Below are 23,242 nucleotides of genomic sequence, written 5' to 3' on the forward strand. Positions count from 1 at the left end.
AAAGAATAATTCACAATGAACAAAATAGGCAAACTTCAAAATAAAAATGTGATCCAGCCTTGCACTTTCACAACCCTGCTTCATTATATACTGCCCTTGGTTCCACAAAAAGTGTCCAGTTCACCCTCATTTCAGTCATTTTAAGTGTACAATTCAGTATCATTAAGTAAGTAATTCAGACTGTGCAACGATATAATTCTTTTAACTATCACATTAAAATATTAACTGGGCGTGGTGGCGCACACCTGTAATCCCAGCTGCCAGGGAGGCTGAGGCAGGAGAATTGCAAGTTCAAAGCCAGCTTCAGCAACTTAGCCAGGCCCTAAGCAACTCAGCGAGACTCTGACTCTAATAAAATATTTAAAGAGGGCTGGGGGGCTGGGGGGCTGGGGATATGGCTCAAGCGGTAGCGCGCTGGCCTGGTATGCGTGCAGCCCAGGTTCGATCCTCAGCACCACATACAAACAAAGATGTTGTGTCCGCCGAGAACTAAAAAACAAAAAAATAATAACAATAATAAATAAAAGATTTATATATTGTGATTACTGAGTTTCGGGGTGATGCCTTCGATTTTACACCTAAGGCAAGTGTCCCACCCGCCTTACCCTAGACGCCCGCCCTGCTTCTCCCTCTTTGGCAACTCAAAGAGCCAGAGGATCCAATAGTGTCAATTTCTCCCTTGCAGCTGCAGCAGAAGAGTTACTTATTCCAGTGGCGATTAAGCCACAGAGGGTGTTTGACTGTCCGTCGGGACAGCCACCCGCTCCGCTCGCTTCGCCCGCCCTCCTCCTGTGACCGGACACACCTGGCCGGCACGCCCTCTACCTGCTCAGGGCCACCTGGCGGGCAGCGCTCAGCGCTTGGCCCGCCCCACTCGGGTCGCGCCGGGTCTTCCTGAGGGCCAATGGGGAGGGGGCCCGTCCGAGCTCCAGCTTCGTCCCGCGAAGCGGCCAATGGGAGCGCGGCATGCAAATGAGCAGGTGCGGTGGCGGCGGGCCCGTTGCGGCCGCTGGGCTCCCGGGATGTTAGAGGCGCGCTGGGCGGCCGCCGAGCAGACGCCCGGACTTCAAGCGGCGAGCTCCGGTCTCCAACCATGGTCCCCGCTCCGCCCCCCGCCGCCTCCTTCTCACCCGCCGAGGTCCAGCGGCGCCTGGCGGCCGGTGCCTGCTGGGTCCGCCGCGGGGCCCGCCTCTACGACCTCACCGGCTTCGTGCGGCACCATCCTGGGGGCGAGCAGCTGCTGCGATCGCGGGCGGGTCAGGACATCAGCGCCGACTTGGACGGACCACCGCACAGACACTCGGACAACGCACGCCGCTGGCTGGAGCAGTTCTACGTGGGCGAGCTGCGAGGGGACCTGCAGGTACTGCCAGACTGGAGTCACACCCTTCTCTCCTCTCCCACCCCTCCCCCAGCTCTCCATTTGAGGGCGAGTCCAGAGCACCTGCCCTCTAGGAGGACGCAAGGTGACAGCCCCCGCCCTCCCCTCCCTCTGCTTTCCCTCTCTTCTCTCCAGGTAACAGGTCACTGCCCTCCTTCCTTTCACCAGGAGCTTGGTGTTCCTTCCCAGCCTTACCTACTTAACCCGCCTCCATCCTCAAATTCGTCCACCCCCCGAGTTACCTGATCCTTCCAACTTGTTCCAACTCTGACAACTTGGATCCCTGTTTCTGTCTCCAGCCCCAACAACTCCAGTCTTTCCTTCCTTTTCCCTTATCAGCCTCTCTGTCTTTGCAACTCCTCTAGTTTTTGTTTGAATTATAGGTTTCAAGGCTCATCTGTTCTCCCCTCCCATACCACCCCATTCCTGCTTCAAAGAGACACACATCCGAAGCTCTGCAAACTAACTTGCATTTCCTAGGGTGGAGGAAGGCTAGTCTTGCACCAGAGCTTCCCTGGGTGGGTGGAGAGGTCCCCACAGTATTTTGTGTGGACCGTGTCTTCCAACTCCTCAGAAGTCCCTTTATTTCTTATCCTGCATGATGGTGTGGGTGTGGAAGAGTGAAATGAAAGGCATCTGCCAGTTTTGCTGAGGAAAAGGGATTAGCACTTTGGACCCAGGCTGTGTTCTAAGCTGCACACTGCTGTATAATGAATGCGGGCTCATTGTGATATTTAAACCTTTAGTGGATCCGGTAGGTTTGGTTATCCCCATTTTAGGATGTGGAAGCAGGCTCAGAGAGACTACTACATGTGTAAGGTCAAACATTTAGTTAGTGGAAAAGCCAAGTGCACCTGATTGCAAAATCAACCTTGTCTCCATCCTAAGGATTGGCAGGCAAGGCACACAATTCCTATCCACAGGGCTCCAGGTGGACTCAAGTCAGAAGTGAGCCGATTCCTTGTTCTCCAAGCCGGGCGGTAGGACTGGTGACACTGGGGCTATCATGCTTGTATATAAACCAACAGTTGTTCCCCACTGCTAGCTCTTGCTTTCATATCTTTGCCACTCACTATTCTGGGTAGCTCCTTTTGGGCCATCTTGCCTAATTCTTCAGCATTTATTCAGTAACTTACTTGGTTTCTTAATGGGTTAACAGCACTGTGCTAGGTACAGGTGGGTACCAATTAACAAAAAGAATATGGTTCCTGCCTTCATAGGATAAATCAGCTGGTGTGGGGGGGCATACTAATCACATGATAATTATTTAATTACATGGTGTTATCAAGTATAGATCTTGAGGGGAGGGATTCAGAGAAAGCTGTCTTGAGAAAGCAACATTTACATGGAGAGCTAACTGATGGGTGAGGCTTAGCCAGGCAGGTGCTGGGAAGAACATTCCAGACAGAGGGAACAGCATGTGCAAAGGCTCTGAAGAGAAAGGGACAGAAATAAAACCTGCGTGACCAGAGACTGGTGGGCAAGGAGAAGGTTGTGGAAGGAGGCCAGGGATCAGCAGAGACCAGATCACATAGAGCCAATAAGTTGTGCTCAGAATTTGGGGTTTGACGATAGAAGTATTGGAAGTCAGGGAAGGGATTCAAGCAGGGGTGTGGGATGGTCAGATTTGCATCTCTGGATGAGTAACCTTACTGCAGTGCCAAGAATGAATGGAGGGAGCGCAAGGGTCTGTGAGGAGACCAGACAGAAAGCTACTGTATGACTTGTACTGCAGGGGCTGTGATGGGGGGGGGATGGGTACGAATTTGGGAGACTACCAAAGATAAAATGCCTGGATTTGGCATTCTGAAGTGGGAGCCCAATTTAATCTTGGAAGTTGATGCTTGGTGTCAGGTCCTGATGAAGGGGCAGAAGGTTTAGCCATAGATAGAAGAAAAACTGAGATCAGAATAGAATACTAGAGACTGCCAGGCTTGTGATGGCTCATGGGTCCTGACCTGCATTTGTAATGTGTCCTACAGACAGGAGCCTTGAGGTGTAGCCTTTCCTCTTAGTACCTTTCTGAATGTCACTCCTGGCCAGCTGCTCTGAATGACCCCCACCTGCCAACTGTGCCAACCACCCAGCACTGGGGTTTGGTTTTGTCTTGCTTTGCCTGACCCTCAGGAAGGACTCAGAGGGAATACTGAGTCCACATTTGCTTCCTACCCCTGTACTCACCCTGTGGCCATGTCTCAGGCATCCTTATTTCTGGGCCCCAACCTGAGAACGTGGAGAAAACTAAAAAGGTAACAGTGCACCAAAAACTCATGGCCCAAACTTGACCCACATGGCCACAGTCCTCCCATTTTCCAGAGCCTGTCAGTTTCTGTTGACAGAGTTCTAATCTAGAAACTAGTACAAAGAATAAGGTTCTCCTTAAATTTGGGGAGAGAAGTGGTCAGAGGAAAAATCTGGGATGGGGTATCCTTTTGGAGAAAAATCTAGATGGAGAGGAGACATTCGTGTTCTTCTCTCTAGCTAAGTTCTCCTAGCAACCCCCAGGCTGCCTTCACCATGTCCCTCATCTCCTTCTGGACCAGGGGTGCTGATACCTGTTGAGGTGAAAGTCCCACCTGCTCCTCTAGTGTGAGGAGCAAGAGGTAAGTGCCATGGACTAGCTCTGTTGTTTGGGGCTCATTTCTAAATGGTGCCCCTGTAGGGGTCCTTCTTCCCTAGCTTGGTCCTAGGACGGGAACATACTGGCTCCTCCAAGGAGAAGGCCCCTGCCTTGCTCATTTCCCCTGTTCCCCACTTTGCCCCACCCCCCTCTATGTACGCACTTACACACACATTCACACTCACATGAAGCCACATACATAAAACAAGTCAAACTTGTTTGAGCTAACATGCTGTGAGGAGAATGAGACAAGTTCTGCTGTGGCCATGGCCTTGAACTTGGGGAAGCTGAGCTGCCCACTTTGAGCGAGTAAAGGGCCATGGCTGAGCTGGGAAATCTGGCCCTCTTGTCATCATCCCTGTCCTCTCAGGGGTCAGCAGGATCAAACTCCTCACACCAAGCAGTAAGAGCAGTGTTCTTCCAACTGTGGACATGAAGTCTATTTCTTGAGCTGCAACCAGCACTTTTTGAAAAAGAAATAGAACAACAAGATAGATACCATGTTTTCTAGATTTCAATCATCCATGAATGGCTGTCACAGTTCTGTCCAAATTGGCATTTCACTTGAACTAATATATTTAATATTTATATTAACTCACTTTTAATTTTACCGTTTACTCACCATAGGTGATAAGACTAGTGAAGTTATAGACTTTATATACCTCTTAAAATAAATGTAAAACTATTAAAATAGAAATGCTTATCCTTGTGTTCCCTAAATTAGCTTGGGCTCCACCAGTGGAGTATATGTCACACTTTGGAAAACATGCAGAGCAGGACATCTTAATCCTTATGTTCTGTGGATCGTTTCTGGAATTGATGAGAGATATGAAATTATATGTGAGAAACCTGTGAATGTGCATTTTTATAGTAAACTTTCATTACAATCTCACCAGAGTTCTTTTCCAAGCCCAAACCTGCCACCACAAAGATAACTGTCAGAGAATGGCTCATACTTTCTATTTCTATTTTTAAAATAAATATAAAACTATTAAAATAGACCTCGAGAGGTCTTATCCAGAGGCCATCTGGATAAAAGTCCTCTCTTTGAGAATACAGTGGAGAAAGATTTCCCAGATACAACACTCCAGCCACAGGTATTGGGGTAACCTGATGTCTGAAGGTCTCTGGTCACCATGACCTAATCCCACAGTGTGTTTGTCTCTGAGTATCTGGGAACTCGGCAGATTCTACCATGTGTGGTTCTGCCAGGTTTGGGGATACCATTCAGAGCTTCAGGGCTTGAGTAATTAAATGGGGATGGACAATAGGGAGGAGATCTAAGTGCAGGAAAACCTGAGGTTCCCACCCTACCCCAGGTCCCAGAGCATCTCCAGCACAGCTCAACTTGGAAAGCTGGTCTGAGCTGAGAACTCAGATTAAAGCGGATGCTTGGGGGAACTTGCTAAACTGCCCCCACCTGTAGCGTGGATGGTGATGAGATGTTGCCTAGTCCAAAGGGACTGAGATCCACTTGGCCTACAAGAGGGCCTTCAGTTGGACCCTGCCTGGTCAATCAGCAGTCACCGCCCTTCACTACCTGCCTGGGACCTCCGGGCTGTGGCCAGCTGCAGTGTCAGCCAAGTCTTACCTAGAAGATAAAGCCAGGGTCCACTGACAGAGCATCAGGGGCCAAGTCACTGGCATTCCATGCCCACCCTGGAGTAAGCACGGATCCCAGGAGAGCTTCCTACTATCACCCCCAGAATTCAGCCAATAGCTTCAAGACCTAGAGTTGAAAGAGAAGGTGAGAAACTAGGTTTCTCTGGGGGAAAACAGAAAAAAAAAAAAAAGCAGAAATCCCAGAAACACAAGAGTAACCATCTTTGGAAAGACTCCCAGGAAGTAACCCAAACTGATGCCTGAGTAGCACCCATCATCCTCCCTTTCCTTCTTCTTTTTTCTTGTGTTACACACACTTGTCATTGGTCTATATGTAGTCTTCATTTATGTAGACAGGTAAGAAGATCCCCAATGTCTCTAAACCCACCATGACACTGAAGCAGCCCTCACTAGGACCGCCAACACTTTCACTTCCCCAAACCTAGTAGTCAGTTCTCACCTCACTTTACCTGGCCTGGCAGTGATTCCTGACAAGCTGACCATTGCCTCTGCTTGCTACTCCTTCCTTGCTTGGATTCTGGATGCCTTACTCTTTTGGTTTTCTGCATGAATCCATTTTCTATTGGTCCTATAATTATATACCACAAACCTAGTGACTTAAAGCAACACAGATTTATTCTCTTATAGTTCTGGAGGAGAGAAGTCAGAAATGAGCAGCAGAGCCATGTTCCTTCTAGAAGCTCTATTCTAGCCTCATCCACCATCTCAACTGCCAGTACTTCTTGACTCATGGCCCCCCGGGGCTGCCTCTTCCATCATCACATCTCCTACTCTGACTCTTCTGTTTCCATCTTCCATTTATAAGTACCTTGTGATTACAATGGGCACACCCAGATACTCTAGGATAATCCTCCATCGCAAGATCTTTAAATTAATCACATCTGTAAAGTGCTTTTTGACAAGTAAAGTAACATACAGGTTCCAGACAATGTCCCCATTGGGACAGACAAGAGGGAGGGAATCTGCCTACCATACCACCTGTATTGCTCATCCTTTCTTCTGAGTCTCCATTCCTGGTCTCTCTTGCTTCTCATTTCCCAGAAAAGTGAACAAAGCTTAAATGTACAGCCTGGTGACTTTTTAAACCCAGGTAGCCCTTCTGTCACCACCACCCAGATTCAGATGTAAGGCCGTCTCAACACCTATGGTGGGCTCCTGCCTCCTCCCAGCCAACGGCACCTCCCAGAGGCGGCCACTGTGCTCACCATTGTCACCACTTGCACCTGTCTATGAACTGCACAGAGATGGAATCATGCACTCGGCTGCCCAGCCTCCTTCACTCAGTATCATGCCTCAAAGGTCATCAGTGTTTTCCTCTTAACAGTAACTACCGCCATTGCCTGCCCTGACCTAAGGAATTCATAGGCCGGTGAAGAGAAAAGACAGGTAGTAGCTGGAGAAAGAAGGGTCAAGAGCCAGTAACTTATCAGCCATAATGAAGAATGAAATTATGGCATTTGCCGGTAAATGGATGGAACTGGAGACTAGCATGCTAAGTGAAATAAGCCAATCCCCCCAAATCAAAAGCCAAATGTTCTCTCTGATCTGTGGATGCTAACTCACAATAAGCGGTGGGGGGTGGGTAAACTGGATTAGACAAAGGGGAATGAAGGGAAGGGAGAGGGAATGGGAATAGGAAAGACAGTAGAATGAGTCGGACATTACTCTTCTATGTTCTTATATGAATACACGACCAGTGTAATTCCACATCATGTGCAACCACAAAAATGGGAACTTATACTCCATGTATGTATAATATGTCAATACATTCTACTGTCATGTATAATGAAAAAGAACAAATAATTAAAAAAAAAGAGCCAATAACTGAGATGACAGGCCAGTCCTCAGGATCCTTGTTCTCCCTTATGGAGCATTTCCCCTTATTACCCTGCTTTGGCAAGTGCCCCATTATGCCCAGTGCGGCAGTGTCTTGGGCATGTCTCTTCTGCACCCTGTTGCCTGTGAAGCTTTTTAAAGAGCACTCGATTGAATGATGGCCATGCCTCTAAGTCTTCAAGGGCTCCCCATTGCTGTAACTTTTAAGTCCAGTTCAGATGCTTTGTCTTCCACACAGAATCTCCTTTACCTCCTCATCTAGAACCGTTTCTCCTTCTCCCAAATTCTCATAGGACTTTACCTATTTTTATATCATTCGTAACATTCTTCCTTATTTAATGTACTTTCACTATGTGTCTGATCTTCTCTGCTCTCTTCTCTACTGAACCATAAACTCTGTGAGGACTGGAATTGTCTGATTCATCTGGGTTTCTCTAGGACACACCAGCACACTGGTGAGTACCAATAGGAACTAAAAAAGATATTTGAATAAATGAATGAATGAGCTGCGTGGAAAACTCAGCTATGTGCATAATTGAAAAAAGAAAGCGATAATATTGGTATACACAAGATGCTCCAGGAATTAAAATGTAAAAAAATAATTAAAAATCTCTTTTCTGTTTATTAGCTGGAAGAGTAGAGAGCTGCTGGGAAGGAGGGAGGGCTAGCAAGGGACTCACTCATTTCCACCTTTGCCCTTAGTCAAGGTCAGAGTAAGCAGAGTATCTTCCATGCCAGGCAGTCTCTACAAGAGATAGAGTCAAGTTGACCTTGGAAAACACCAACCAAGGGCCCATATTGCTCATAGGGCTGTGGCTGTCAGTGTCCAATGGTATGCATAGCCGTGACCCAGGTTGCCTGGGTTTCCAGTCCTGTTTAATTTTTCTGGTGTCTTTTCATGTAAATTTCTCTAAAGCTTGTATTATCTCAGGGCAGTGGTTCAAAGTCTTCTCTAATCTACTCATCTGAAGTGGGCAGATGACTTTAACAACCACTCTCCCCACCAGCTCTTCTCTCTGATGGAAAAAGAGCTCTGTTGTAATAATAATAAAAAAAAAATCGGGGGGCTGAGGTTGTGGCTTATTGGTAGAGAACTCACCTAGCACGTGTGATGCCCTGGGTTCGATCCTCAGCACCACATAAAATAAATAAATAAAATAAAGGTATTGTGTCCAAGTACAACTAAAAAATAAATAAATATTTTTAAAAATCGGGAAACGAGAAACTCTGTACTAGCAGTACTCATAAAGCTTATAACTGAGAAATATAAACCTTAGACTCGGGATTTTATATTATGAGGCATTGCGCAAAGCAGAATTATCCAAATACTTTGTTTTCTTACCTTGAATAGTAGATTGCAGTGTATTTAAATAGCAGTACCAGGCAACCAAATTTGGGAGAACTTGCTTTAACATATTTGAACTACATTGCATCCAAGACGTTTTAAAGTCCTGTTGTAAGAAAACTATCAGCCAGGCCCAGTGGCAGTGGCACATACTTATAATCCCAGCTACCCAGGAAGCTGAGGCAGGAGAATCAGAAGTTCAAGGCCAGCCTGGGCAACTTTGCAAGACCCCATCTCAAAATTAAAAAGAGAGGGGCTGGAGTTGTGACTCAGCAGTAGAGCACTTGCCTAGCACAAGTGAGGCCCTGGGTTCAATCCTCAGCACCATGTAAAAATTAAAAAAATAAAGGTATTGATTGATTGATTGATTGATTGTTTCGTCCAACTACAACTAAAAAATAAATATTAAAAATGAGAAAGCATCTCCTTCAATTGAAAGTATAAAAAAATTAAAAAGTTTTTTTTAGTTCCTATTGGGGATATAGCTCAGTGGTATAAATGTCCCTGGGTTAAATCCCCAGTCCTAATCAAAAAGAAGAAGGAGGAAAAGAAGAAGGAGAAGGAGGAGGAGGGGGAGGGAGAAGAAGAAAAAAAAGAAAAAAGATTAGAAGCCAAAAATTCCATTGTTGCAAGTACACAGGATTACACAGAGCCAGCCATACAATCTCCAAAACACTTGGTTGATAATTATCTAAGAGAATTAGTCATACTTTCTCCTTGAAGATGAAGAGTAGATAGAATTCTCGTTCTCTACATTTTCCTATGCCCAATAGGACTTTTTTTTTTTTTTTTTGGCATTGCTAAGGCTTCCTAATGAAAAATGGAATCCAAGTTTTTAGGAGGTTTCTAGGAATGGCTGGTTTTCATTTGTGAATTCCAAATGCTAGTAACTTGTAACAACCTCCTTAGTTACTCCAGAATAGGGATTTCCTTATGTAATAATGGAAGTTCATGGAACAGGGCGTCATTTATTCACAAAGATCAAAGACCAACCTCAGATGTTTAAGTCAGTTCAGTTTAAGTCAGTTAAGGCCATTGCTGGGGTAGAATGAGAAGCCCCTACACTGGACAGAATAAAGGTAGCTTCTGTGATCCTATATTATCCTAAATCAGAGGAAAGGCCAGACCAGCCTGGCTTCCCGGGTGCTTGCTTTCTCATCCCAGACAAGTCCTCTGGAGTGCCGAGGGTATACGGCTTAAGTTGATTGGACACAGGGCACTATGAAAACATTCAGCTGTTCCTCGGACCTAAGTAGAAGAGACCTGGAAGACTGGGATTAAAGGTCTCTTAAAGTGACTCTACCTTAAATGAAAACCAAAAATCTCATGGAAAATGGGACTAGAGATTGGGGGATGGCAATGGATTATCTCTGAAAAATACATGGAAAAGTAAATGTGTCACTGAACCATGGGGAAAAGTCCTGAGAGGTGTGCCGGTAGGGGGTTTTGTCGTGGGAGAATCTTAGAACATACCTACACAGTGAAGACTAGGTGGTGATGCCATCTTGGGGACCACCCTCATATATGCAAAAGGTTGCTATGGAGGGTGGGACTGTCTTCAGGATGAAGATGGCAGTTGTGCACCCATTCTTGAAAGATAATAAGTCAAGTAGTATTGTTTTTATACAGATGTTGCCTTTTTTCTGACAAATTTGTACCAAAGTACAATATGATGTTCAAAACTCCACTTTGGACATTCACAGCACGATTGTAAAGCCAGTCAAGCAAAGGTAACTAAGGGTGGAGAGTCTCTTGATCCGTTGATAAGCAGGTCAGTCTCTTTTGAAGGGCCTCATCCTTTGTTGAATACCCACCTATCTTCTGGTGTTAACTGGCCTAACTTTGCCAGATCCTTATTTGGCAATGGAGTTGTGAGTCAAATAGTTCTCTGTGGCTTTCATTGAATTCATGAAATTTTGATATTTTGATGTTGATTTTCAGTTTCGCTTTGCATTCTGTTACATTGCATTTTTTTTAAATACCTTTATTTATTTATTTTTATGTGGTGTTGAGGATTGAACCCAGTGCCTTGCACGTGCTAGGCGAGTGTGCTACTGCTGAGCCACAACCCCAGCCCCCTGTTACACTGCATTTTGTCCGACAATAGCAACTCCGACCATTAAAAGAGAGAACACTTGGCCTAGATGGGCTGGGCAGAGTTGGGAAAGGAGGTGGTCAGTGTGTGACCAGGAACTGAATTTATGTCATCAAATGACTCATGATCTTTGCTGCCCTTTGCAACTTGAATCTTTAAGGACTTACAGAGCACTTGGATGACAATGACCCTTGTAGAACTAACAGTAACGAACCTTAAGTTTATATAGTGATTTACATTTTTAAAAATATTTCCCTGAGATTTCCATTTGAACTCTTCACATGGGTAGGGCAAATGAAGAAACCTGTAACTCAAAGAGATCCTGGAATGTCGGGTTCCTGGGTGACTGGTATTTCCATTCTGTACCCATTAGGGAGAGTTCTTCAGCCTGAGATTAAATCAAGGAAGTGCAAAGGCTTTTCTTTTGAAGCTCAGAGGGACAAGGAACAATTTAGGTTCTCTGATGAGACTGAGGTCAGGCCTCTGAAGACAGAAGAATCTTTAGGCTAGACCTGGTTGTTTTCTGGACCTCATCAACTGCCTCTGTCTCTGGGATGACACGTGGTGATGTGTGCACTTGTGTGAGGGAGATTTCCAGAGTGGAGCAGGCACTCCTTCCCCCAACTCATGACTCATTCCCTGCATGTTCAGTTACTGATTAATCTGAGGGTCAAACACCCCAATCTCCTGGCAGCTGCCCTTCCATAGCATGAGGGGCTGGAGGTCAAATTGCAAAAAGGGGTGATGTGTTGGCTTGAAAAGATACCTCTGGACTCATAGGCACTGTAAGGATCCTTATTTACTGCAGCTGCACCCTGGAGTCTTGAATTTAGGCCATTTTAGTTGAACCAGGCTGGAGAATTACTTCCTTTATGAGCGATAGGGCCTGTGAGACATCCCACATCTGTGGGGCGCCTGAAATGACAATGATTTGTGGCCCCCAGAATGCTCCCCAAGGGGCCTGATGTTCCAGAGGTTAGTCTGATTTGCTTGGCCGTCACTAGTGTCTGGCCTAAGCTGAGGTGGAGGAGCAGGGGTGTGCAGGGAGGTGAACAAGTCTCTCTCCTGTTAAATGTGGAAAGGGGTTGCCAGATCAGGAAGACAGTTGCTGAGCTAAGGTTCCTGTCCACTTTGTGTGTCACAGGGGGCTATTCAGGGCAAGGTGACTTTGTTGGCCCTCAGACCCTCAGCTCCTTCCAAAAACTTGACATAGGTTGCCTGGTATCCTGTCTTCACCAGAGCTCTCCCAGACCCACAGAGAGCAAGAGGGGACACCTGGGAGGTGACAATTGCCCTCAAGATGTGAGTCCATCTGCATGAGGTAGAACATGCTTCATTCAGGGGCCCTGCTACTCTACCAGGTGCAAGGTGTCAAGCCACTGTGGTGGTGACTCTGAGCAGCACTACCCAAGACTGCCATTACCTCTGGAATGTCAGGCTGGCAGAGGTGACCCTCCAAGGGGAAGGGAGGGAATTTCTAAAGTCCTTTCTATTTGGGTTTCCCTTGTTTGTGTTCTTTACAAAACATCATTGAAGTACATGCTGGTGACACACTGGAGTGCATCAAGCAGGCTTAAGAGCAGAGCCGTTAGCGGAAGGGAATAAAGGAGTGGACACTTCTTGCTGCTGCTTCCCCCGTGCTTGAACTCCCTCCAAAGGAGAGTTCCTCCTCCACCTTGACCCCATGGAGTCAAGCTGATCCCAGCCAATGGGCCTGTCAGCCCATCTCAACAGTCAATATCAGGCTGTTTCCAAGATGGCGGTTGCTCTGATCTGGGGAAGAGGTCCTGCAGGAAGATTTATATGTCATGACTGTAACACATGCTGTACTATGTACATATGAATTTAAAGTAAAGACTGACAGAAGTTCCCTTATGGAAAGAAATTACTCCTGGAGTTCTGACTCCTAGTTGCAACCTTTTCTAAATACCGTCTCTGTTCTAGGCTAAGGGCATCAAAGATGTTCCAGAGTAGATATCAAGGTCCTGGAAGCTGGGTCAAGGGAGAACCTGCCAGGCACAGAGGAAGGAACAGGACCTGCTAGGCAAAGGACCAAGGGAAGGCATGAACTTTGGTGCAGAGCCAGGCAGCCAGTGATGACAGCAGAGTTTGCAGGGAGCCACTTGGCTTTGAGCCTCACACGTAGCCAAGATCTGTGGCCTTCAGAGGGTTCCCCTGGACTGTTCCAGATATAGGATACAGTACCTGCTAAAAGTGCCAAGAAGGAACATGGTCCTGGACTGTTTCCAGTCCACTGTGTCCCATAACTGTTTATTTTTTTATTGGTGTATTTTAATTATACACAGTAGTGGAATTTATTATGGCATATTCATGTGCACATACAATATAATCTGATCAGTCTCATTCCCCAGCATCCCCTCCCTCTCTGGTTTTTGCTTGTTTGTTTTGTTTTGTTTTTTAAAATTTTTTTAGTTATAGGTGGACACAATGCCTTTATTTTTATTTATTTATTTTTTTAATGTGTTGCTGAGAATTGAACCCAGTGCCTCACCTGTACAACCCCAGCCCCTGTTTTCTGTCTTTTTTTTTTCCCCGCTGGTACAGGGAATTGAACCTAGGGATACTACCACTGAGATACATCCCAAGCCCTTTGTGTTTTTTATTATATTTTGACAGGATCTCACTAAATTGCCCAGACTAGCCTTGAACTTTCCATTCTCCAGCCTTAGCCTCCCAAATTGCTGGGATTACAGGTGTGGACCACCATGCCCAGCCAGAAATTCTGGTTTTAATTAACATTAATCGATACTCGCTAAGGACATCTCATTAGAGTTGTTAAAGGCTTATCATATTCAGCAGTCTTCCATTTACCAGGGTGAGGATAGGATAGTTGATGAAAATTATACTGTAGAATCCCACCTTTTTCTCTCTCATAGTTATATATAGTTTACAAAATTTAAATAAAGGAATATATCTCCCACCCTAAGCCCTCTATAAATAAGGTCAATAACGTCTTGTGCAGCCTCCCAGAAATATTCCATGTGTGCACACACAGTCTTCTTCCTTTCTTTTTTGTGGTGCTGGGTATTGAACTCAGGGCCTTGTGCATGTGAGGCAAACACTTTATCGACTGAGCTATGTCCCCAGCCCTTCTTCCTTTATTTATAGCATAAAGAAATCATATGAGGGGCTGGGGATGTGACTCAAGTGGTAGTGCACTTGCCTGGCATGCACAGGGCGCTGGGTTCGATCCTCAACAATACATAAAAATAAAAAATATAGATATTGTGTCTACCTAAAACTAAAAAATTAAAAAAAAAGAAACCATATGATACATTCTGGTCCACAAACTGCTGCTTTTTTGCCTAAAGTCATATTTTGTACTTTTTAACAATATCAGTAGGAGAGGAAAAAGAATCCATTTACTTCATTCTTTTTAAACAGCTTTTCCTATCGATTTTCTACTTATTGCAGCCTTACACAGTGGTTTTGCATAGAAGTGCAAATAAGTTTGTAAAATATAGTCCTAGGTTTGAAATTTCTAGATTCAAATAATATGCACTTTACATTTTGATGGATATTACCAAATTGCCCTCTAATTTAAACCAATTTAAACTCCCTTCAAAATGTCTAAGAATGTCTGTTTCTCCACACTCTTGCCAATGATGTATGTTATCAGTATTTTTTACCTTTGCCAATAGGTGAAAAAAGTTGTTCATTGGTTAAATTTGTATTTATAGAATGTATAAGAGAGGTGTGATGTCTTTTCATGTTTCTGAATTATTTGCACGTATCTATAGCCTTCATCCAGCTTCTGATTGCCTGGTTGCCTTTTCTTATTGATTTATGATCACTCCTTAGGTATAAAGGATATTAACCCCTTCTCCATCATCTAATTTACTCTTTTCCCTTCACTTTTCATTTATGTTTTGATTTGGTCAATATTTTTTCTCCATACAAGCTTTGAAATTTTCCATGTAGTTAAAACATCCCAGTTTGATCATTCTTAGAAAGACCTCCCTGTTTTAAGATTTTATACTTAAAGAAACTCTCAGCATCCTTCTAACAAGTTTCTGCTTAATGTTTTTTCCTTGTTCTAAATGTTTTACTTCCCTGAAGTTTCCCCCCCACCCCACAAATGACTAACTGGTTGCCCTAGTAGATTTATGAAATAATCTTTTTCCTATTTTTTAAAAGACACCTTTACCACATATCAATCATTTACGTATATTTTAAAAACTATTTTTGTAGTATTCTGGGCCAATGGGATCACTAATTTTTTATTAGGTTTTTAACATTCACTTGTTTTTTCCTACTTTCAATTTAGCCAAGATTATGCTTCACTGGAAAAGGCAAAGGGCAGGGTAAGAGCCAAGATTCATCCTCGGTCACATTGCTGGCTTTGGGGACACAGTTGAATCTGACTTTCAGAGGCTGGGGCTGCCCAGCTTGCTTGGGACCCTGAGGTCGGAAAGCCAGAGCAAGGGAGGAACCCCATGCAGATGTAGGCCCCAGTCAGGGAACCCATGGGTGAGGGATGGAGGAGGGTCCAAAGTGGGGGCTGTCCAGGCAGTCATGGAATGAGAGCAATTCCAGCTGGGGAATGCACAGATAGGGAGGGGTGTGAAAGGAGAATGTGGAAGCAGCCTTGCCCTTGAGCTCAGCATGGGGGGGGGGAGGTTCTGTGCACCCTTCCTGCTCAATGTTTATAGTCTGTGTTTGGAGGAGAGGCCCATAGGTCAGGTTGGATGTGTGTGGGGATGGCCAGAGGCCAGGAGAACCAGAAAGCAGTCATGTTTGCTAGCAGGGAGCCTGGTACCTCTCTTGGAGATTAAAGAGTTATTTAGCATATGGTGATATTAAAAAAACAGCCCCGTAAATCTCAAACTTCTTGACCCTCTGGCCAAGAGAAATATATTCCCCCACTTACTTTCTGTTTCCCTCATTAGAATTGCATGAAAGCTTATTGATTTCTGGGACTTTCTGGGGTGGTGGAAATATTCTATATCTTGATTTGAACACTGGTTACAAGAAGATAAAGTTGTTAAAACTTCTATAGCCTTAGTTAAGGTCAGTACATTTTTTTTTTTTTTTACTATATCAATAGATACTCCATGAGGGTAAAAGGAGAGATAAATAAACTTGGCACAGATTTCATTTTCACATCTAAGGATGTGACCTCACAATTTCAGGAGTTACGTGTTGGTATACACATGCCTTTTAAGGATTATTTTTAAAAAGAAATAATAGAATGTGAATGGGGAAATTCAGTACAGGGGATGCAAGTAAGTATTCATAGTGAAATGTTTGCAGCTTTGCTGCATATTTGAGATTTTTCATAGTAAAAGGTTGAAAGAAATATTAAGTAGTTATCTTGCAGAAATCAAGATATCACAGATTTGTGTGTGTGCGCGCGTGCATGTGTGTGCTAGGGCTGAACCCAGGCCCTTACGCCTGCTAAGCAAGCAAGCACTCTACCACTGAGCTGCACCCCTGACCCACTCACAAATATGTTCTTAAAGGAAATGTGGGAAAATAAAATAATAGCACGCAAATGGTTATTTGCAGCAAAGGATCGCATTTCCAATGATGCTGTGTTAGTTTTCTAGGGCTGCACAAAGCACCACACACTGAATGGCTTAGAACAACAGAAATTTATTTTCTTGCAGTTCTAGAGGCTGGGCAGCTGACAAAAGATATCAACAACATTGGTTCTTTCTGGAACCCCTGACCTGTACCAGGTCTTTCCCAGCTTCCGGCAGGGCTCTGCTATCCCTGGCTTACAGACCTGTCCCATCAGTCCCTGCGTACATCTTCATAAGGTGTTCTTTCTTGTGGCTCCACATCCGTGTATCCACATTATACTCTTCTTACGAAGACACCAGTCATCCTGAAGTGAGATTTCACCCTGGTCCAGTCTGACCTCATTTAACTGGATGACATCACAGGTCTTATTTCTAAATAAAGCCACATTCACTGGCTCTCAGAGGACATGCTTTGGGAGGAAATGCTATTCCACCCAGTCTAGATATTACTACATGGATTCTGCCACTTGAACAGCTTAGATGGATGTGAATATGAACTATGTTATATTTCAGAAAGATGACCCAGTGGTGACAGAGGTTACAATTTTGAAGGTTCATGGGAAGAGTTTGATACTTCACTTGAGTGAAAAAGAAAACATAATTAAAGAGTTACTTAGCATATGGTGATATTAAAAAAGATTCTTGGACCACTTTCCAAACCTATAAAATCAGAATCTCTCAAAGCAAGATCCCAGAAATCTGTGTTTCAATAAGTATTCCATGTGACTCAGGAGCACCATAGTGTTTGTGACCTACTGTATTAGAAGGCTAAGGGCCAAGGGCAAGAGGAAGACTAGGGATGGGAAAACTACAGGTGGCCAGGTGGGCAGGTTCCATGGGGTCATCAAAGAATTGGCATCCTAGTTGGGCATGGTAACTCATGCCTATAATCCCAATGACTCAGGAAGTAAAGGCAGAAGAATTGCAAGTTCAAAGCCAGCCTCAGCAAATTAGCAAGGCCCTAAGCAACTTAGTGAGACCCTGTATCAAAAATAAAAAATAAAGTAAAAATTAAAAGGGTCCACATCCTCAATTCGCAGTATGGAGCTTGGTGCAGGGCAATTGCAAGATGAACATGGCCCAGGCAGCCCACATTGCTGCCCTGTAGGACAGAGGAGGGGGCCCGGGATCTGGAGCCCAGAGTCTGTGCCATACTCCTGCCTTAGCATCTTCTTAACTGTGTGACTTTGAGTATGTTGTTTCACCTTGTGATTTTCCCCTGTCATTTCACCCTGGCTCCCCCACAGGATTGCGTGTGGTTGTAGTGAGACCACATGGGATCTGTAAAACAGAACATGTTGATCAAATGGAATCCGTTCCAGCTTCTGCTAAGAAAGGGGTAGATTTCTGCTAGGTGTTGAGGGTAGGATGTTTTCAAAGCCGGACTTGCTATGTGTTTAGACCCTATGGGGGTCCTGTCCATATCCTCAGAGGGGCATGAGGGCATTCTCTTCTCTCAGAGTTGCCCCTTCCCTATGACCAGGGCCTGTGGGCCCTCATCCTGACTGCACGTGCACAGGTGCAACTCTAGACCTGAGACACTCACCCTGGTTGGGGAAGAACAGACTCCAAAGACAAGGCTGGCCAACACCCCAGATGGTCCCAAGGGCTCACAGGGATGCCTTCCTCTCACCATGCCTTCTGCTGTGCAACCACAAACACAGTGGACTTCCCTTCTGTGCTTGGCACTGTGCTTGCTGCTATGAATAAAAAGATTTCTACCTTCAAGAGGCTAACCTATCAGTGGAAGGAGGTAGACACAATAATTCAGAGTGGTAGCAAGTGCTATAACAGAATATAAATATTCTGCATGTGTATTACACAGTGAAATAATGGACTAGATGATATGCTTTAGACCGGGGAGAGGGGCTGTGGCAAAGTGGCAGCCATGGCTCAGATGGGAGTTATCAGGGAAGGCGTCTCTAAGGAGTCAATGGTTGGTGGATAAAAAGGAGCTGTCACAAAGGTGCAAAGGTCCTGAGGTATGACCAAGACGGGGCTCTGTGTTGCCAGACAGTGTGAGTAAGGAAGTGTGGAGAGAGGTGAAATGAGAGGTGAGCCAGCGCCCTATCTTGGTGAGGTTCATGAGTCACAGGGATTTAGGTTTTATTCAGAGGGCAATAGGCAGCCCCTGGAAAGTTTTATGCAGAAGGCTAAAGGAGTAATAAAGAAAAATAATAAAGAAAAACTATTTTCTTAGATAGTTCTAGTTGCTATATGGAGGATAGATTGCAGGTGGTCAAGAGTAGAATCAGAAAGAGTTAAAGGCCATCAGTGTTGCCAAGGTGACTGGAGGGTATGCTGGCCTAAACTGGGTGACCATGAGGATGGGGGAGATTAGCAATTGCCTTAGACATAGAACTACTAGAATTTGCTAATGGATTGGATGTCGACATTGAGGAAAGGGAGAACTTGAGGGTGATGCCAAGATTTTGCCCTGAGCAACTGGGTGGTTTGATTTATGGAAATGATAAATACTGGGATGGGGGCCCAGGTTTGGGATGGGACTTTCAAGTTCCCTGGGGACATGTCAGGTTGGAGATGCCAAGAAATCATCATCCAAGATAAGATTTCAAATAGTACAGTGAACTGATGGATCCAGAGCTTACAATCCACATGTGGCTATTTGAATTTAAATTAATGGGCTGGGGATATAGCTCAGTTGGTAGAGTGTTTGCCTCGAATGCACAAGGCCCTGGGTGAGTTGGGTGACAGGCACCAAAGGAACCAGAGGCCTAGCAAGGCCTAGTGAAGGGTGAGCCTGGGCCTCCTCCTCCCTCCATTTGCAACAATCAGCTTTAGAGGAAGCNAAGATAAGATTTCAAATAGTACAGTGAACTGATGGATCCAGAGGCTTGACAATCCACATGTAGGCTATTTGAATTTAAATTAATGGCTGGGATATAAGCTACAGTTGGTAGAGTGTTTGCCTACGAATGCACAAGGCCCTAAGGGTTCAATCTCTAGCACCAACGAAAAAAAAAAAAAAAGAAAAATAGAATTAAATCAAGAAGTCATCTCTTTGGTTACACCAGCCACATTTCCAAGGTTCAGTAGGGGCTATTGGCTACTATAATAGCACAAAGATAGAATGTTTTCATCATTATAAGAAAGTCTGTTGGGCAGCACTGATCTAGCGCTGTGGCCCAGGACTCCTGGCTTTTTCTCTCTGGCATAATGGCCCCTAGATTAGGGGTGGTTCTGTTCCAGGATGGTGTCCATGCATCATTCAGAAATGGCTCACTCTTGCCTTCTTTGCTTGACACATACTAATGATGATGTCTGTCACTTGTGGCCATGTCAGACAGGTGAAGGACACCTTGTCCTGGGGTTGTTCAGAGAAGTTATCCCCTGGGCCTGAGGTACTAACACGGTGATATGTCTAAAACATGGTGCTTAACCCATAGGAATTTTTTTTTCTTTATTATTTTTTTATTGGTTGTTCAAAACCTTACAAAGCTCTTGACATATTTCATACTAACCCATAGGAAATTAGGAGGAGATACTGTAGCTCATCAGGAATCACCAGGTGTCCCTGTTGTAGGGCTCACTGTCACCAGCTGTCCCTCGTTCTAGGATGCACTGTGCAGATCCAGCAAGGTTTAGATTTGTGCAATGGGTCTCAAGCAGTCCAAGAGTCTTGTGTTCTAGATCCACCCATGTCACTGAGACAGGTCATCTGACCTCTATCAGTATAAACATCCTCCATTATAAAAGGGAAGGATTGCAGGGCTGAACACGAGGTAGACATTGTTTAAATCCATAAAAAGGAGTAGTTGGTTGGGCGTGGTGGTGCACACCTGTAATCCCAGGGACTCCAGAGGCTGAAGCCGGAGGATCACAAGTTTGAGGACAGCCTGGCCAACTGAGTGAGCCCCTGTTTAAAAATAAAAATTAAAAAGGGCTGGCGAGGTAGCTCAGTGGTAGAGCACCCCTGAGTTCTATCCTTAATACCCACCTCCCAAAAAGTAGTAGTGAGGTGTGAGGCAAGTTGCTTTGTTGTTGTGATTTGTTTTTGTTTTTGTTTTTTTAACAAAACGGTTCAGTGACTATTATAGTTTCTTGTAAATCATTTGCCATTTTGTAAAGAAATGGCAAAAACAACAATTATTTTTCTTTCTTAAATGGAGTATGAAAGGCATACTTGGGATTATTGCTTCTGAAACCATGATGTAAGGTTATTTAAAGATTGATGGCTTCCTTTCTCCTTTAAAAATTAGTGAAATAAAAACACGGAGGGCATCACCCTTAGAACTCAGAGCCTTACATGATAGATCTGAAATATATTGTTTTATTATGAAAGCTGGGCCAGTGAGGAGATGATGTGTTTAGATGGCATCAGTGTGTTTTCCTTGCGGGTAGCATGTCCTGTGAGCCTCTCAGAGGGGCTTTGTGGTCCAGGTCCTGAGCGATTGCAGTCAGCCAGACTTGGTCTCATCAAGTCTGCAAAAGGATGCATTCTGAAGAGATTGTGCCCTGCAAGCTCTGATGTTCCCATCACAGTTGCAGCCCAGTTCCTTCCTACCCTGCCATTGCAGGGAGAGGCAGGATTTTATTCAGAAGAATCCAGAAGGTAAGCCTCGGAGAGCTCCTTGCATTCGCCCTCACCAAGCCCACGTGAATCAGAATAATAGCACAGAAACTTGTAGGGGTACTTTGGCAGTTTCAAGCAGTAATTTAGTATTTTCAGGCTGTTGACCCCCTTTTTCTCTTCTTTCTTTCTATCTTTTTTGGTTCCAGGGATTAAACTCAGGCGCACTCTACCACTGAGCCACATCCCCAGCCCTATTTTGTATTTTATTTAGAGACAGGGTCTCACTGAGTTGCTAAGTGCCTTGCTTTTGCTGAGGCTGGCTTTGAACTCGCGATCCTCCTGCCCCAGCCTCCTGAGCCACTGGGATTACAGGCATCTGCCACCATGCTTGGCTGTCCCTTTTTTCTGATGTCCTGGATTGCCCACCTACACTGGCTTCTGTTTCGGAGGGTGAGTTTGCAGGCATTGGCATTCAAAACAGTTCATTTTATGAGCAGAAGCAATACCAGGTCCCAGGGGACTGGCACTGTCTTCCTGTCCTCCTCTCCACATTCCTGAGCAAGAGCAGTTGGTCACATCTTAGGCACAAGCTTCCTACTTATTTCCTTTTTGTCCTTCTTCCTCCCATGAATACGGATGGTGGCCTTGCAGAGCTATGGACTTGCAGTGATGTGGGGAGGGTCAGGTACAGGCCTGCTTTGGGGGGTTCTGTGGCTTGTCACTTCCTACACCACAAAAGGGTAGCCAGAGCTCTGCCCTGCTTGAGACCCATTGCACATTTGGACCCAGTGAGGCAGAGAGCAGTCTGTTAGAAGTGGAAGCAAGTGGATTCTGCTGCCTTGGTTGTGGCTGTGTCCAGCTCCCCAGAACCACCAGCCCCGGGAGCCTGCTCCTGGGGGCCGGGGAGGTGGGCTGTCAGCACAAAGACGGGGCTCTCCAGGCAGATGAGGCTCAGGACAGCCCTGCTCATGGTCTTCCTCTGAGCTGTCCATCTGTGTGCTACCAGGTGTGCTGCAGGGGGTCGGGGCAGCTGGACACGGGGCCCAGGGTGCCATCTCATCTCAGAGAAAGGGTTTTCAGGCACAACCGGGCTGAGGGATAAAAGGCCATCTGTCCATCTCTCGGTGCCCAGCCCCGGCCTTCTCGAACAACATTCCTTTATGCGGCCGCCCCGCCCCCCGCAGCCCCCGCCGCCGCACACTGCCTCCTTTCAGGCCTCCTCTATGCTGGACTTGTTTGTTTGCGGTGCAGACCGCAGACTCTCTGTTGTTCTTCTCTGTTCTCCCCCCATGCACCCTCCAAGCACACCCTCTCTAGGGAAGACAGGGCCTGGGCACTGGAGGAGGGCTAGGGGCTGAGACAGAGGCCCTTGGGGACCTCCCAGTGAGTCCTCCATCCATCATCTGGGAGATCTTGCATGAGTGACTCAGTTTCCCCCGTCTATGGAAAGCCTCCTGCCAGTTTCTCAGGGAGAATTATGTCAATATCAACGGGATGCCCACCACATGTGCTCACCATGAAGGTGGCCTGGCTGGCCCAGGACCATGTGTGTGTGTGTGTGGGGGGGGTGGAGGTGGGAAGAGTGCAGAACAAGGTTTGCATCTAAGAGAGCATCAGTTTGTGTGGCCCCGGCTCTGCCGCCTGCCCTGCACCACATTCCAAGTGGGAAAGACAGGGGAGTGGCTTCTCAGACCCCAAAGGAAGGGGAAGAGTGTTGCCTTTGAGTTAGGAAGGGATGTGCTCGAATGTCCCCCCACGGTGGGCCAGGTAGGAAGGTTATGTTGACAGGCAGACCCTGATTTCTGCCACCTGCAGCAGAGGACAAGATGCAGACCCTGGCTTCATATCTCCTTGCATAGGTTTCTCAGTGTGGCTCTCTCTCCTGGTTGAATTCCCTCTCCTTCCTTGGCCCCGCCTGGATCCCAGGGAAAACTGATTCAGTTCTTGGATTAGTTTTCTAGTACCGCCATTACTACCACAAATTAGGTAATTTAAACAACATGAATTTGTCATCTATGTTAGGCATGGGAGCACATGCCTGTAATTACAGCCACCCCAGAGGCTAAAGCAGGAGGATGTCAAGTTCAAGGCCAGCCTAAGCAACTTAGTGAAACTCTAAGCAATTTAATGAGACATTGTCTCAAAATAAAAAAATGTAAAGAGCTAGGGAAGTGGCTCAGTGGTAAAGCACATCTGGGTCCAACTCCCAGTATAAAAAAAAAACAAAAATCAAAAAAAAAATAAAAAAAAATGAAAAGTTAA

General features: G+C 45.5%; 1 protein-coding gene across 2 annotated transcripts in view; it reads left to right on the plus strand.

Moving 5' to 3' along the window:
- The first annotated feature begins 808 nt into the window (after positions 1-808).
- The window catches only part of Fa2h (fatty acid 2-hydroxylase), a 50,938-nt gene continuing 28,504 nt past the window's right edge, over positions 809-23,242 (plus strand). For both annotated transcript variants that reach the window (XR_007343566.1, XM_048792357.1), the window contains exon 1: positions 809-1,363. Coding sequence is in view for 1 of the 2 variants with exons in the window: in XM_048792357.1 (XP_048648314.1) it covers positions 1,094-1,363 (270 nt within the window). In the remaining variant the exon portion in view is untranslated. The remainder of the gene's footprint in view (positions 1,364-23,242) is intronic.

This window comes from Marmota marmota, unplaced genomic scaffold (assembly GCF_001458135.2).
Source record: "Marmota marmota marmota unplaced genomic scaffold, marMar, whole genome shotgun sequence".
Classification (NCBI taxonomy): domain Eukaryota; kingdom Metazoa; phylum Chordata; class Mammalia; order Rodentia; family Sciuridae; genus Marmota; species Marmota marmota.